The 16,973-nt window shown below is 48.6% G+C and overlaps 1 protein-coding gene across 1 annotated transcript in view; it reads left to right on the top strand.

The window, feature by feature from the left end:
- The window catches only part of ARHGEF17 (Rho guanine nucleotide exchange factor 17), a 151,674-nt gene that overhangs the window by 511 nt on the left and 134,190 nt on the right, over window positions 1-16,973 (top strand). The window contains exon 2 of the mRNA XM_087967516.1: window positions 56-3,180. Coding sequence (XP_087823642.1) covers window positions 56-3,180 — 3,125 coding nt within the window. The remainder of the gene's footprint in view (window positions 1-55; window positions 3,181-16,973) is intronic.

Below are 16,973 nucleotides of genomic sequence, written 5' to 3'. Positions count from 1 at the left end.
CGCCGGCGCCGGACTGGCCCAGCGTGACGGAGATGCGCAAACTTTTCGGCGAGAGTTTTCGGCGGCAGCAGCAGCAGCAACGGGCGGCCGAGCGAGGACGGGGCGTCCCGGGCGAGGACGGGGCTGGCCCTCCGCGGAGCAAAGCCACCGACCACCCGGGGCTCCTCTGCCTCCCGACGGCGGCGGCGGCGGCGGCGGGCCGGCTCTGGATGGGCCCTGCTGGGCCGAAGAGCGTCGGGGCGTCCCTCCGCCGCCGCCGCCCCGCAGCTGCATCCCTTTCGCGGGGCTCCGGCCGCCTCGCGGCCCCCAGGCCCGTCGGAGAGGCCGCCGCAGCCGCCGCCGCCTCAGCTGTGGGATACTTCGCATTCCTGGCATAGTTCGGCCTCGCCGGCCCTCCTCGCCGCCTCGCCGGCCCCCTGCCCAGCCTGGGGCGGCTGGGTGCCCCCTGAGGTCTCCAGCAGCAGCGAGGACGAGTTGAGGCCTTCACCGGGCTTGGGCCCCGGGCCTGCCGTGAAGAGCCCCCCAAGGCCCTCCTCAGACAGTGAGGAGGAGGAGGAGGAGGCCCGGGAGGTGCCCCACAGACGCTCCCTTCGGAGGAAGAAGAGGGAAACTGAGGCCCAGGAGGAGGCCAGGGTGGTGGCTGGCATGGAATGGCACCTCAAGGCCCAGCTGGACCTTTCTGGGGGTCTCCTGCCCCCCCAGGAGGAGGAGAGGACGACCCCAGCTCCAGACGCCAAAGGGGCTTCTCAGGCTGAGGGACCCAGACCGTATTTGGGGGTCCCCCCTGAGGGCAGCAGGCCCTTCCTGGGCACCCCCACCCCACTTTCCTTGGGGCCTCCCCTGCCTCTGGTGTCCCGGGTCTCCAAGGTCAGCATCCCCCCCTTTGCCTCCAGCCCAGCCGGCTCCCGAAACAGCAGCAGATACTCCAGCACGGAGACCTTGAAAGAGGACGAGCAGCCCGGGGTCTCTTGGACCGGGCCGAGCAAGCTGGCTCTCGCCTTGGGCCGGCCCGCCACTTTCAGCCCAAGCGACAGCCCTGCCAGGTTGCAGGCCCCCGTCCTCCATGCCCGGCCCAAGCTGCCGTTGGGGTTGGGGAGGTCCAGGCAGGAGTTGTCCTCTTTTGAGAGTTTGCTGCCTTGCGCCTTTGAACCGGCGGCCAGATCCAAGCACCAAAAGAAGTCCATGTCCAACCCGGACATTGCCAGCGAGACCTTGGCCCTCCTCAGTTTCCTGAAATCGGACCTGTCGGAGCTGAAGGCCAAGAAAAGGGCCAGCAGGTTGAGTGACCAAGAAGACGTGGCCTTTGGCGGCGAGAGTGTCAGCCGATATGAACCCTGTCTCCAAGGAGGAACCGAGCACCCGTCGGTGGGCAGAACTCAAGGTGAGGTTCCACCACCAAACCATTGGGTCTTGGGCCAACGTCCCACCCTGAAGGACCTCACGGCGACCCTGAGGCGGGCCAAATCCTTCACTTGCTCGGACAAGCCGGCCTCCCGCCGCCTTTGCCTGCAGAACGCCATGAAATCCAGCTCTTCGGAGCTTTTGCTGGCCACTCGCTTCGACCACAATGGTGTGGTTTCCGACAGGCGAGACAGGGAAGAGGAGGTGCTCCCTGTAATCATTCAGGATCAGTACATCCAAGAAGCCAGGCAAGTGTTTGAGAAGATAAGTAAGATGGGCTCAGAACACGGCTATAATTTTGCTTCAGAGCCCAAGGAAAGGGGGAAGGACGGGACGGAGGAGGGAGAGGAGAAAGAAGAAAGCTGCAGTCAGTGCTTGGAGGAAGCTGGTCCTAAAGGACACTTGCCCTGCAGGAAATCTTTAGAAGAAGGTCCTGAATCCAGTATGACCGATGAAGGAATTGTGACCGAGCCAGAGACACCTCCGGCCTACAGTTACCTGGATCCTTCCGTGGCCGCGTGGAAGTTGGCTAACCGAAGAGGAACTGAGGCCGCTTCTCTTGAGAGGAAGGAGACGCTTCTCCCAAACCATTTCACCAAAGGGAATGACGACGTGGCCGTCGTGGACGAGGGGCTCCCCAATCATAAGACGGCATCCCAGGGTTTGTCGGAGACACCCCTGACTCCCAGCGCCCTTCGGCGACGGAGGAAGTTCCCGTCCTTAGGAAACAACGGTTCCGAATCCAGCAACGGGAGCAGCGGGGAATCCAGCGTTGATTCCTACCGGTCTCTTAGCGACCCCATGCCCCACAGAAGGTGCTCCATCACAGAGGAGGCCAAGAACTTCTCCGTGGATAGCAACCTCCTGGGGTCGCTGAATTCAAAGCCCGGAATCTTAGACGCTTCTGCCGTGGCCTTGTCGGATTGCACGGGGAGCGCCGCAAGCGACCTCTCGGTCTGCAGCAATGGCCTGAAGGATTACAGCACCGTGATCCAGAACATCGTCAGCCAGCCCGGTGCCATGGACAAGGTGATTGACGAGAAGGGCAACGGGAAGCCCATCAAGAAGAAGTCCTTCAGTGACCCCAGCCGCCGCGGCGAGCATGCCAACCCAGGCTTCATGGGTGCCGGAGAACCCATCAACGAGATGGAGCAGAACATCCTGCCGTCCAGCAGCGAGCCCATCCTTTCGGGCCAGTCGGCGGAGCAGGACGCGCGCAGGTTGTCCTCCCAGTCGGAGCAGGCTCTGCCGATGGCGCCGGAAGCCCACGAGGTCCCTCAAAACTTCAGCTTCGATCCCAAGCTGGCGGAGGTCTTGTCGCCGAGGATAGTCCGGCGAAGTTCCAAGAAGCGCAGCGACCGAGCGAATCACCAGGAAGGCAGGAAGGACGAGACGGCGCTGTCTCCCACCGTGCCCACCACGCTGGGCAGGGCAAGGCCCGCCTCCAAGCACGTGCGCCACACCAGCGAGCCTGCCACCTTCCTTCCCATCTCCAGTGCCCACCTGCCCGCTTCGCTCTGTCAGAATGCCCACCCTGCCATCCAGGGGCTTCCGCACCTGCCCACCAAAACTTCAGCATCTCTTCCAGCCCCGTCCTTGGAGGATGTGACCAAGCACTACATGTTGACTCTCAGTTCGGGGGAACCCCTGCCCAACAACACTGCGGATACCCCCAGATCGTCGCCTTCCACGCCAACCACGACGGAACCCAAACTCCCCAGATGTCCCAAACACCATGGAGATGTGAACGCCGGCAGCCCCAGGGCCAAGCCACAAGTGGTGAGTTGTTGGGGGTTTTTTTGGTCTTTCTTTTTGTTTTGTGGAGTCTAAAAAAAAAAAAATGGTCTGATGGCTGATGGATAAGTTCTTAGTGGCTTATTTCGATAAGGTCAAATGCATCGGCATTTGGGGACCAGGGTTAAAATTTTGCAGACCGAGTTGTCACCTAAGATTGTTTGCTCGGACAGCACGTGGGACCTGAATGTCTGTCTTCTCCAGCAAGTCACTTCGGGTGGGACTCTGGTAATATCACACCTTTGCTTTGAGCAGGGTTGTGCCTAGGTACAAAGGCACTGGCATGAAATAGTCTCGTCAAAGTATTTTGGTTTCGAGTCCTTATGGCAAGTAAGCACAGAGGCTTGTAGTAACCATTGGTCTTGCTTACTGTTTGCTAGGTTTCATGCAACCAAGTTGTTAATATAAACGAGGCTTGTCGTGGTGGCGTTTTTAAGGTCTGAAGGAGGAATTGGGCTATGTGGCACACAAGGCCCGTCTCTCTTATTATTGTTACCTTTGTTGTGAGAGCACAACCTGTGTACAATGAGATTGGCTGAGCCTCCCTTCGTGCACCCACCCAACACAACTCACAGTGAGGACAGAAGTCCCTAACCTAATCCCAGTCTTAATACTCTCTGTGACCTTGTTGCACAAAGTGCCGGCCCCGCAAGTCTATCATACTATGAGGAGTTGTGTTGTTGTGAGGTGAGGGTAGGGACTCAAAACACCCATCTAGTAGAGCAGGGGGTCTTCAAACTTGACAGCTTTAAGACTTGTAGACTTCAACTCCCAGAATTCCTCCTCCAGTTGTGTTAGCTCGGGAATTCTGGGAGTTGAAGTACACAGGTCTTAAACTTGCCAAGATGGAAGATCCTTGGATTAGAGAATAGAATATTTTAGAATAGAATACTTTTATTGGCCAAGTGTGATTGGACACACAAGGAATTTGTCTTGGTGCAAATACTCTCGGTATACATAAAAGAAAAGAGAGAGAGAGAGAGAGAGAGAGAGAGAGAAAGATAGATAGATGATAGATAGATAGATAGATAGATAGAGAGAGAGAGAGAGAGAGAGAGAGAGAGAGAGAGAGAGGGGGGGTACTGTAGATCAGGGGTCTTCAAACTTGACAGCTTTAAGACTTGTGGACTTCAACTCCCAGAATTCCTCCTCCTGTCATGTTAGCTCAGGAATTCTGGGAGCTGAAGTCCACAAGTCTTAAATTTGCCAAGTTTGAAGACCCTTGGATTGGATGGATGGATGGATGGATGGATAGACAGACAGACAGACAGACAGACAGACGACAGACAGAGAGAGAGAGAGAGAGAGAGAGAGAGAGAGAGGGAGGGAGGGAGGGAGGGAGGGAGGGAGGGGGAGAGGGAGATAGAAGATAGATACTATAGATCAGGGGTCTTCAAATTTGACAGTTTTAAGACTTGTGGACTTCAACTCCCAGAATTCCTCCTCCAGTCATGTTAGCAAAGGAATCCTGGGAGTTAAAGTCCATAAGTCTTAAACTCGCTAAGTTTGGAGACCCTTGTAGTAGAGTATCACAACATAGGCCAAAGTCTAAGGAAGTGTTTCATAACTCTGTCCACTTTTAAGATGGGTGGACTTCAACTCCCAGAATTCTTAGTGGTGGCCATGCTGGCTAGGGAATTCTGGGAGTTGAAGTCCACACCCCTTAAGGTTACTGAAGTTGGGAAAGACCAGGTGTAATGCATATATAAGGGACGATGAGAAGATACAGATGCCATTGAATTAAGTATGACTCTTTATGTCTCTGTGATCAGATCCACATTGGGTCTTATTTTGGGGGGGCAATGCAAGTGGTCCTAGACTTACGACCACAATTGAGGGCAAATTCTCCGTTGCTAAGCAAGGCCGTTGGGTTTTGCCTCATCTTATGACCTTTTTCCCCCACAGTTGCTAACTGTTATCACTGCAGGTGCTAGTAAAATGGTTGGGAAGTAGATCCCATTGACTTTTTCCAGAAGGTCACAAAAGGAGATCCCACGACCCCAGGATACGGCAACTGTCATAAATACGAGCCAGTTGCCCAGTGCCTGAATTTTGATCCTGTGACCAAGGGGGTGTGATGCCGTAGTTGTAAGTACGAAAAAAACGTAAGGCACTTTTTTCAGTGCCGCTGTAACTTCAGTCACTGAAAGAACCGTTATAAGTCAAGGATTACCTGAGCTAGAATACTGTAGTATCTGGCCATGGGGCTGGGGGATGTGTTACTACACTGCAGAAATATTTGATCTCTCACCCATCTCTGTTTTTAGAGAGGACCTCACTCAATTCTGGTGTGGGGTCCTTGTTGCTCTCTGAGCTTGGCTGTTTTCCTGCAGACGTTTCATGATCCAACTAGGTAGCACCATCAATGCTAGAAGGAAGGGGGGTGTTGTGTAGAAGAGGTGGTGGTGGTGGTGGAGGAGGAGGAGGAGGAAATGATTTTGGGGTCCCTGGTACTCTCTGAGCTTGGTGATTTTCTTGCAGACGTTTCATGACCCAACTAGGTAACACCATCAGTGCTACAAAGGAGTGGAGGCTTCCTCTCAGCGAAGCAAGTTACTTGTTTATAAACAAAGAGCAAAATCCACCTCCTTCTAGCACTGGTGATGTTACCAAGTAAGATACTGAAACATCTATACCAGGGGTGTCCAACCTTGGCAACTTTAAGCCTGGAGGACTTCAACTCCCAGAATTCCCCAGCCAGCAAAGCTGGCTGGGGAATTCTGGGAGTTGAAGTCCTCCAGGCTTAAAGTTGCCAAGGTTGGACACCCCTGATCTATACGTAAACAACCCAGCTCAGAGGGCACCGAAGACTCCATAGGCCGCCTCCTCATCTCATCCTCCACAAACTCTACTCCCTTCTAGCCCTGATGATATTATCTAGTTGGGTAATGAAACATCTGCAAGAAAACAGCTCAGAGAGCACCGATGAGCCCACAGTCTTCCTCTTACTCCTCCTCTCCTCCTCTTCCCCTGCTCCTCTCCCTCTCCTTTTCCTCCTCCTCCTCCTCCTCCTCTTCCTCCACTTCCTCCTCCTCCTCCTCCTCCAACCCCACCTTCTTCTAGCCCTGATGATGTTACTTAGTTGGGTAATGAAATGTCTCCCAAAAAAACCACCAACTGAGCCCAGAGACCACCTAAAAGCCGCCTCTTCTGCTGATAACACTGAATGATGAGCTGCATTTAATCCTTCCCAAACTTCGCCTGCAACCAGTCGGTTTCCACAAAGGCGAAACAGGCCTGCCTGTTTGTAGAGGGCATTGGACCACAACTCTCATCATCCCCAGCCGGGAGAAGGAAATGCTGGCTATCCAACAACCCCATTTGGTAGGCGAAGGATGTAATTTGCAGTTTCCTCCCTTAGACAGTAAATTATACACCGCCGGAAAGTTGCATGTGGCGAAAGAGACACGGATGGAGGGCCTGGGTTTAAGTCCCACTGAAAGCAATATGGAAGGTGAGAGTGGAAACCTGGACTGGACGACACCAGAGGAGGTGGGCTTGTCCTGGACCAGGGTTTTTGTGAAGGGGTAACACATGTGCTGAGGTCCATACAAAACTCGGGTTGCACCACATGTTGGAATAGACTAAAAGAGAGTTGGGTGGTTTTTGATATGATTGCTTTTTGTACCCCATGACTATCATTAAGTGTTGTACCTGATGATTCTTGACAAATGTCTCTTTTCTTTTATGTACACTGAGAGCATTTGCACCAAGACAAATTCCTTGTGTCACGCTTGGCTAATAATCACGCTTGGCTAATAAAGAATTCTGTTCTGTTCTGTTCTATTCCCATATTCTATTCTATTCTATTTTATGTTCTATTCTTTTCTTTTCTATTCTATTCCATTCTACATTCCAATATTCTATTCTATTCCATTCCATATTTTCTTTTCCCATATTCTATTCTATTCTATTCCATTCTATTCTATTCTATTCTATTCTATTCTATTCTATTCTATTCTATTCTAATTCTAATTCTAATTCTAATTCTATTCTCTATTCCTAATTCTTATTTCTGTTCTATTCTGTTCTGCATTTTTCTCTATTCTATTCTATTAATTCCTATTCCTATCCTATCCTCTATATTATTGTATTCCTATTCTGTTCTTATGAATCAGCATACAGGTAATCCCCGACTTACGACAGTCCCATTTAGTGACCACGGCACTGAAAAAAGTGACTTATGACCGTTTTCCCACGCTTAATGACCGTTGCGGCATTGCCCACGGTCACATGAGTCAAAATTCAGAAGTTTGGCAAGTGACTCGTATTTATGACGGTCGCAGCATCTCCAGGGGGTCACGTGATTCCTCTTTTGCGACCTTCCAACAAGCAGAATCAACAGGGAAGCCAGATTCACTTAACGACGGTGTTACTAAGTTAATAACTGCAGAGATCCGCTTAACAACCATAGCAAGAAAAGTTGTAAGGTGGAGCCAAAGTCACCCCAACAAACGTCTCACTTATCAACCTAAATGTTGGGCTCCGTTGTGGTTGTAAGTGGATGGCTTTTTGTAACAACTGCAGGGGTTCAGTTGGCAAGGAAGGTTGTAAAATGGGACAAAACTGACAAATGTTTGGTTTAACAACAGCCATGTTGGCCTCAGTTGTGGTTGTAGGCGAGGGGCCGCCTGTATTTTGCATTCTTGTTATTTATTTTGACTGGGGACCTGTTGCATTTTTGGGCCCATTTAATATCGTGATGTTCGTGATGCATTTGGGACGTTCCTTCTGAAAAGGAATTTGCCATGTGTCTGCTGGTATTTTGTTCTGTGCAAAAAGATAGTCACATTTTTTTTGGGATAATCCTCCGGCTATTTTAATTTTAGCCAGCCTTGGGATAATGCAAAGGAATTTAAAAACAGCCCTGGGACGGAAAATAAACTCCAACGGATTAAATAAAAGGCTTCTGAAGAGAGAGAGAGAGAAGCAGGTCAAACACACCTCGTCTTCTGTCGGTTGCAATTTTGTAGGAAGCCTTGATTTTGTGGTTGTGGAAATGACAACCTTTAGCCTAGGAAAGACTCGCGTTGCCAGTTTTTCATGTTAGGCTTATAGCATTCCCTCGATTTGCATTTTCTGAATACGTAAATTGATCTGGAGGGACAGCTTGCCTTCTGAAGCTGTGGGAGCATCATCCCTTGAGGCTTTCAAGAAGAGATTGGGCTGCCATTTGTCAGAAATGGTGTAGGGTCTCCCGCTTGGGCGGGGGGTTGGACTAGATGACCTAGAAGATCCCTTCCGACTCTGTTATTTTGTTATTATTCTCTTATTCAGAAGTTGTGGGAGCTTCATCCCTGGAGGCTTTCAAAAAGAGACTGGGCTGCCATTTGTCAGAAATGGTGTAGGGTCTCCCGCTTGGGAGGGGGGTTGGACTAGAGCAAGGGATCGCCTACTTTTTGGACCTCGAGGACCACCAAACTCAAACTTTTAAATATCGGGGACCAGAGACCCTGGGAAAATCCCCCCCAAAAGTCTGCAGGAAAATCCCCCACCCCATTTTCCTACTGATCGATCGTTTTTTTATTTGGGATCACAGGATACCGTCTCCAGCTGCATTCTCAAGGGGAGAAAGAGAGAGAGAGAGAGACTTTTGGCTTCATGCAAGGAAAGCAGCAGAAGCCGCAGAAGTCTTTCTTTCTCTCCCCCAAACTCCGCCAGAAATGAGTCTTTGCCACTGTAGCCTCTTGGAGTCTCTTCCCAGACTTGACCACTTGGAGATGGGTGAACTTCAACTCCCAGAATCCCTGGGCCAGGACTTCCGGGCCAGTGGCTGAGGAATTCTGGGAGATGAAGTCCATAAATCTTCAAGTGTTTTTGGTTTAAGAAATACTGGCCCAGATGAATAACCAAGGTGTATCTAATGTCTACAGATTACAGAGTTGGAAAGGTCATCATCTAGTCCAGGGGTCTCCAACCTTGGCCACTTTAAGACTTGTGGACTTCAACTCCTAGCAAAGCTGGCTGAGGAATTCTGGGAGTTGAAGTCCACAAGTCTTAAAGTTGTCAAGGTTGGAGGCCACTGATCTAGTCCAACCCCTCCCCGTCCAAGCTTGAGACAATTCTGACAAATGGCCGTCCAATCTCTTCTTAAAAGCCTCCAGTGATGAAAAAGCCCCTAGTGTCTAAATTTACCTTTATTGGACACTTATAAAGAGTCTTTGACTTAGGACCGCAATTGAACCCAAAATTTCCGTTGCTAAGCCAGGGGGATATTGTTAAGTGAGTTGTGCTTCATTTTACAACCTTTTTATTTACCGCAGTTGTTAAGCGAATCATGTGGTCGTTCAACAAATCTGGCTTCCTCCATTGATTTTGCTTGTCAGAATTGCGCTGGGAAGGTCACAAAATGGACACCGACGGCAGGACACTGCAGTCGTCATAAATAGGAATGGGTTGCCGAGGGCTCCAAATTTCGGTAACTGGAGTTGCTGCAACAACAGTCGTAAGTGTGGAAACTGGTCATAAATCTTCCAGTGGCGTCGCAACTGCAGTCACTAAAAGAACGGTTGTAAGTTGACCAGTAGTTAAACTAAATTAAATGGAAAAGCAGTGGGTTGACCAACATGCACAGCACGAAAATATTTGTCAAAAAACAGTAACCAGCCAATATTAATCGATCACATTAAGTTGCAGAAATCCAGCTGGTTTGCAAGTAATTAAAGTTTATTACCTGGATTTAAACCGTCTTTACGTTTGAGATGCTCTCGTCCCCTTCTTTGCCCTCTTCTCTCCTTCTATTGGCCGTGATTGTATTTTTTTAACTGCAGTTTGGCAAACCTCGGGAACCAGGTTTGGTGCATTGGGCGGGTACGTCTGTCCCGATTCAAGTGACTTGCAATCGGTTGTCCATCTGTCAGCTGTTCTGTCTTAAGATTATACCTCTGCAACCGCCAAGCGTCTATTATCTCTCGGTCCTAAAGTATATAGGCCTTTAATTCCACACCGTCCTGCCTTAAGAGTGGGTTGCAATTTTTAGATATGAAATGGATGGTGGTAGACCCTGTGGCAAATTTTAGGATGGATGTATTCGTGCCAAACTAAAGAGGAAGTGAAAAAATTCCCTTTGGGGACTAATTCATTTGTCTTGCAGGATTCACATGAGTAGCAGAAGCACGCTGGCCTCAGTGGGATTATGAATTCTGTATTTTGCAGATTCAATTTTGGGCATCTTCATCAGAGTCTTGTTAATCTCTCCAGGGACTTTCCATTTTAAGTACATTGAAAAATATTGAGACTAGCTCTATCATCCATGCTTCGCTACAAAACTACGTGATCAGGTTTAGTTTTTGGGGAGGAAAAAAAGGGGGGAAAATTCTGCCTCTGCCTACCAGCATCCATCGGTATCCATCTGGCTAGCGTCTTGTCAGTGTGTGAGAGAGGTGTGGGCTGTTTGGAAACTGAAACGTGAAAACTGAAGCAGTATTTTGCCGTGTGAGCAAGAAGGAGACAGCAAGGAGCCTGGGCGTGGCTTAGCTCAACTGTTCTGTACTAAAGCTGCTTGGTGAACTGAAACTGAAACTCCTCTGCTTGTGTTTTGCATTGGGAACAGATTTCTTTCCAGGTTGGGAGGGGGAGTAGAACTCCTTAGCGTCAGAGCGTGTTAATAATAATAATATACGAAATACGAATGCTCTGAGGGTCATTTTGAAGAATCTTTTCTTAGTGAGCCCCTAGAAGCCGAGAGGAACATACATGCCAAATTTCAAGTTTGCAAGCTTTACAGTTCTGGAGATTTTGTGATGATGCGTGAGGGGTCTTTCGCTTTTATATATATAGATAGAATAGATATGTGCAAGGGTTTCAGGGATTCTACTTCAGGGTGGCAGTGTAGAACAACAGAAATGCCAAATTTCTATGGAGGCTCTCCCTCATCCAGGTCGTGGTCGTCCCAGAGGTGTTTTTTTTTCAAAAGGCAACCGGATTTAGAAGACATTTATAGCTTCTCATCCAAGAAGATTCTGAAGAACCGAAGAAGCTTCTTGGATGAGAAGCAAAACGTCTTCAAGGAAAAGACAAAAATCCAGTTGCCTTTGGGAGGAAAAACAGCAGGTTTAAGAACGGAAATATTACTTCGTCGTAGAACAACGAAAACCATAAAAACCTACCCCGGTTTCTCTCCACTTCGTCGTATACCAAACCAGAATCAAGGTTGGGTTGCATTGAGTTTCTTCCTCACGCCTTCTCCGTTCCCAGCAGGACCGAGCTGTAATTTTAATTTCTCGTTCCTTGCCTGCCTTCTTCAAGCTGATCTCCATATTCCTTTTCACCTTCCTCCTCTTCCTGATCTTCTGAAACATAGCCATCTCTGCTGGATGAGGCTGTCGCTTAGGTTCATACCATGAAGGGGGCAGGAGCATCGCTTTGAACCGCCCTCCCTGCCCGAGCGGCTTCCCCAATCTTTCAGCTGTGTAGGTGTGGGAGGAACTCAACTTCTTGAATTCTCAGGCGGAGGCTGGTTGGCTGAAATTCTGGGGGCCCTACCCGAGGGACACCAGCCTGGGGAGGGAGGTAGCCCCTTTGATACCCTCTGACCTGGGTGGTTTCTTGCAGACGTTTCATGACCCAACTAGGTAACATCATCAGTGCTAGAAGGGGATTGGGTTTGCGAGGAGGAGGAGGAGGAGGAGGAGGAGGAGGAGGAGGAGGAGGAGGACTATGGAGTCCTTGGTGCTCTCTGAGCTTGTTGTTTTCTTGCAGACGTTTCATTACCCAACTAGAAAATATCATCAGTACTAGATGGAGAGTGGAGGAGGAGAACTGGAAGTCCCTTCCTGGAGGTCCCTTCCAATTCTACTGTTCTCTTTGAATTCTTATTCTAATTTGGATTTTAATATTTCTTATTCCTATTCTATTCTTATTCATATTCCATTCCACTTCGCTCCACTCTATCTTTCTCTTCTCTTCTCTTCTCTTCTCTTCTCTTCTCTTCTCTTCTCTTCTCTTCTCTTCTCCTCTCCTCTCCTTCCTCTTCCTCTCCTCCCTTCCTCTTCCCTTCCCTTCCCTTCCCTTCCTCTTCCCATTCCCTTCCTTCCTTCCCTTTCTATTCTATTCCTATTCCTATTCTCCTCTATTCTCCTCTATTCTATTCTATTCTATATTCTCTTCTTCTATTCTATTCTATTCTCTTCTATTCTTCTTTCTCCCCTCCCCTCCCCTCCATATTCTATTCCATTCTATTCTCTTCTATCTTCTCTTATATCTTCTCTATTCTCTCTTCTCTTCTCTCTTCTCTTCTCTTCTCTTCTCTTCTCTTCCCCCTCCCCTCCCCTCCCCTCCCTACTCCACTCCATATTCTATTCCATTCTATCTTCTCTTCTATATTCTCTTCTATCTTCTCTTCTCTTCTTCTCTCTCTCTTCTCTTCTCTCTTCTCTTCTCTTCTCCCTCTCTCCCCTCCTCCCTCCCTCCCCTCCCTACTCCACTCTATTCCATTCCATATTCTATATTCTCTTCTATATTCTCTTCTATCTTCTCTTCTCTTCTCTTCTCTCTCTCTTCTCTTTCTCTCTTTCTATTCTCTTCTCTTTATTCTCTTCTCTCTTCTCTTCTCCTCTCCTCTCCTCTCCCTCCCCTCCCACTCCATATTCTATTCCATTCTATATTCTCTTCTATATTCTCTTCTATCTTCTCTTCTCTTCTCTTCTCTTCTCTCTTCTCTTCTCTTCTCTTCTCTTCTCCCCTCCCCTCCCCTCCCCTCCCCTACTCCACTCCATATTCTATTCCATTCTATATTCTCTTCTATATTCTCTTCTCTTCTCTTCTCTTCTCTTCTCTTCTCTTCTCTTCTCTTCTCTTCTCTTCTCTTCTCCCCTCCCCTCCCCTCCTCTACTCCACTCCATATTCTATTCCATTCTATATTCTCTTCTATATTCTCTTCTATATTCTCTTCTATCTTCTCTTCTCTTCTCTTCTCTTCTCCCCTCCCCTCCTCTACTCCACTCCATATTCTATTCCATTCTATATTCTCTTCTATATTCTCTTCTATCTTCTCTTCTATATTCTCTTCTATCTTCTCTTCTCTTCTCCCTCCCCTCCCCTCCTCTACTCCACTCCATATTCTATTCCATTCTATCTTCTCTTCTATCTTCACTTCTATCTTCTCTTCTATCTTCTCTTCTCTTCTCTTCTCCCCCCCTTCTCTACTCCCCTCCATAATCTATTCCATTCCATATTATTATTCTCTTCTATATTCTCTTCTATATTCTCTTCTCCTCTCCTCTCCCCTCCATATTCTATTCCATTCCATATTATTCTCTTCTATAGTCTATATTCTCTTCTCTTCTATTTCTCTTCTCTTCTTCTAGTTCTCCAGCTGTGAGGGACTATCACTTTTAGCTTGCCTTAAACAGGAATCCTAGCCCAAACCTTCTGAATGTGTCTGGAGGAGGGAACTGGCTGCTTCAAAACATCTGAATGTTGGAAGTTGAATAGATATTGTTCCAAAATGGGCCCTGCCGGTGTGGGGAAAAAAGGCCGTGAATTGCTAAAGCACCCGGATAAACCCAGATTCTTGGAAAGTGGGTGCTTTTTCTCACTTGCGACGGAACAACCGACCGCCTGGGCCCCCGCAGGGAACCGGTGTTGGGTGCCAAAACTCAGGGTGTGTAGGAGGGAAGGGTGTCCATGTTGCAAAGGCCAGGAGAGTGAAAGAGAGATCGCTCTGTCTTAACCAACCTAAAACTTTCTGGGGTGGAGAAAGGAAGGGAGATCCTTAAACCTTTATTTTAGGGGGGGCAGACTACCTCCCCTAGAAAAGGCTTGGGAGTGGGAGAGATTAGGGATCGAGGAGCTGGCCTAGAAACCAGTTCGAATCCCGCCTTACCCATGAAAGCCAACTGGGGTGACTTTGGGCCGATCACCAGGAGACGGTGAGTTCTAGTCCTGCCTTAGGCACGAAAGACGGCTGGGGGACTTTGGGCCAATCACCAGGAGACGGTGAGTTCTAGTCCTGCCTTAGGCATGAAAGCCAGCTGGGGGACTTTGGGCCAATCACCAGGAGACTGTGAGTTATAGTCCTGCCTTAGGCATGAAAGCCAGCTGGGGGACTTTGGGCCAATCACCAGGAGACTGTGAGTTATAGTCCTGCCTTAGGCATGAAAGCCAGCTGGGGGACTTTGGGCCAATCACCAGGAGACTGTGAGTTATAGTCCTGCCTTAGGCACGAAAGACGGCTGGGGGACTTTGGGCCGATCACCAGGAGACGGTGAGTTCTAGTCCCGCCTTAGGCATGAAAGCCAGCTGGGGGACTTTGGGCCGATCACCAGGAGACGGTGAGTTCTAGTCCCGCCTTAGGCATGAAAGCCAGCTGGGGGACTTTGGGCCAATCACCAGGAGACGGTGAGTTCTAGTCCTGCCTTAGGCACGAAAGACGGCTGGGTGACTGAAGCCAAGAGGAAACGCTTCTTACTTTCCATGATGCTTTGTTATCAGATAAAAAAAAGCGAAAAGAAAATGAGGCAGGTTTTTAATGGATTAAAATAGAACTTCCAAAGGACCCCTTGAAATATTTTATCTTTGCAAACTTGGGGGGACGTTCTTGTTCTCCTTTTAGAAATGCCTTTTTTGTAGCCCTGCAGGGACGGGCTGGCATTTTTGTGGTGTCTTTATGTCTTTAACTCTCTCCGCTTTTCCCCTCGATGTTTGCTTTGTATTCCACTTGGTCCCCAGTGAAATGCTTCCTAAATACATGGATTGGTTTGAATAGACGGATTTCCTGAATTACTTTATTCTCCTTATAATTGACCTCTGGTGTTCCTCGCCTCTCCAGCTGGCTGCATGCTGGACCTCTCTTGGACTCTTCGTAAATTAGGAAACTTTTCAGTGGGGAAAAAAAAAAAATTATCCTGTTTGAATCCGCACTCTGCCCAGGAATAGAATGTTAGAATTAGAATGTTAGAGATAGAATTAGAACTGGATTAGGATTAGGATTAGAATAACAGAGTTGGAAGGGGTCTTGGAGGTCCTCTAGTCCAGTGGTCGCCAACCAGTCGGCCGGGGACCATTGGTGGTCCACGAGAACATATTGGTGGTCCACGGAGAAATGTCCCCCTCCCCAAAGGAATTAATCCAGGCTGCGCAGGAACACTTGGCACAAGGTTTGGGTCAGAACAACTGAGCATCCTTGACGCTTTAATGCAATTACTGGTCAACTTTCAGATGGGTGGACTTCAATTCCCAGAATTCCAAGGGTTGTTATTGTGGGGAAAATAGGGGGAGGCAGGCAAAGTAGATCCTCAAATTACGACTACCCACTGAGCCCCAAATTTCCATTTGCTAGACAAGGCAGTCATTAAGCAAGTTTCTGCCCCTTTGATGAGCTTTCTAGCCACAGTTATTAAGCGAATCAGTGCAGCTGTTAAGTTAGGAACCCGGTCGTTAAGTGAATCTGGCTTTCCCAATTGACTTTGCTCGTCAGAAGGTCGCAAAAGGGGATCACGTGACTTTTTTGGACATTGCAACCATCACAAATACGAGTCAGTTGCCAAGGGTCCGAATTTTGGTCCTGGTCGTAAGTCATTTCCCCCCCCAATACTATTGTAACTTCAAATGGTCACTGAATGGGTTATACATTGAGGACTACCTATAATGGCAAAAAGGAAAAATGAGGCTGGGGAAAACCAGGCACCATCTTAACTTAATGGGAACTGGGAGGAAATGCTGTTCTGTTAGTTACAAAGCAATGAAAAAAATAATAAGTTAAGACCGTTGTTTGCAACATCCTGATGGTCACGTCATCAAAAATTCAGAGGCTTGGCAACCGGTGTGATGATCCAAAGGGGCGTGACACAAAAATAACAAAAGTCACAAAACTAGAATGAATTCCCTTTAATGCCTCCAACTTGGCCCTCAATGTCCAATTATCCTCGGCTGGAGATCAAACTCTTCCAAAAACAGTCTACGAAGGGCAGAAATGCAGTCCGAACCCAAAGTAAAGATAATTAGAAATAAATAAAAAAATCAACACCAACCACACTGGAGTCATTAATACGGGCAGGCCAGGATGACAAATTGCAGACTTTCAAAGGATAATGCAGCACCCACAGTTGGGAGGACGCCAAAACCCATATAAGCCTCCACACAGATAATGCACGCTTTGCTTCCAGCAAGGAGTCGTGTGCAAACGCCCCGCTTATATCCTGTTCTCCCAGCTGTGCAACTAATGAAAGGGATCAGGGCCTTTTCCTCTCCCGTAAGCCACGTTGCTCCCTTCTCCCTTCTTCCCTGCGTGCCCTAGGATGAAGAAGGGGTGGCCCTGGATCTGTCTCTGAATGCCCAGCTGGACTGCGCCCTTCCCCCGTTTCTTCCACAGCCACTGGAGCCACACAACACCCAGGCCCTCAGAATCAGACCCCAGAAAATGCCACTGATACTTTGTCATTCAATGGCCCCAAGCACGATCAGCATTGCAACCTTCTGAGCGTCAAAATCAACAGGGGAGCCGTCTACTTGTGGTTCCTTAACACCGCCCCCACCGCCCTGCCCCCATTTTTTCTTTTACTGTTACCGCTTCCAGCAACCCAAAAAAGGGAAAAAAAAAAACTTAATTTTTTTTTTTTTTCAATATGAGGCGGGCTCGTTTTGTTTTGTGGTCGGGTTGTGGGACCGCCATCCCTTGAGACTTTCAAGAAGAGGTTGGACTCCCATCTGTCAAAAATGGTGTAGGGTCTCCTGCTTGGACAGGGGGGTTGGACTAGATGACCTACAAGGTCCCTTCCGTCTCTGATGATCTGTTATCTGACTACCTGTGTGTGGCTCAGACTGTTTTATCTTCTCAT

Source organism: Notechis scutatus, chromosome 5, assembly GCF_049901735.1.
Source record: "Notechis scutatus isolate UNSWTSFEM ecotype Mainland chromosome 5, rNotScu1.2, whole genome shotgun sequence".
In the NCBI taxonomy this organism is placed as follows: domain Eukaryota; kingdom Metazoa; phylum Chordata; class Lepidosauria; order Squamata; family Elapidae; genus Notechis; species Notechis scutatus.
The sequence above is the reverse complement of the archived record's forward strand: the minus strand, read 5'-3'. Positions and strand labels throughout refer to the sequence as shown.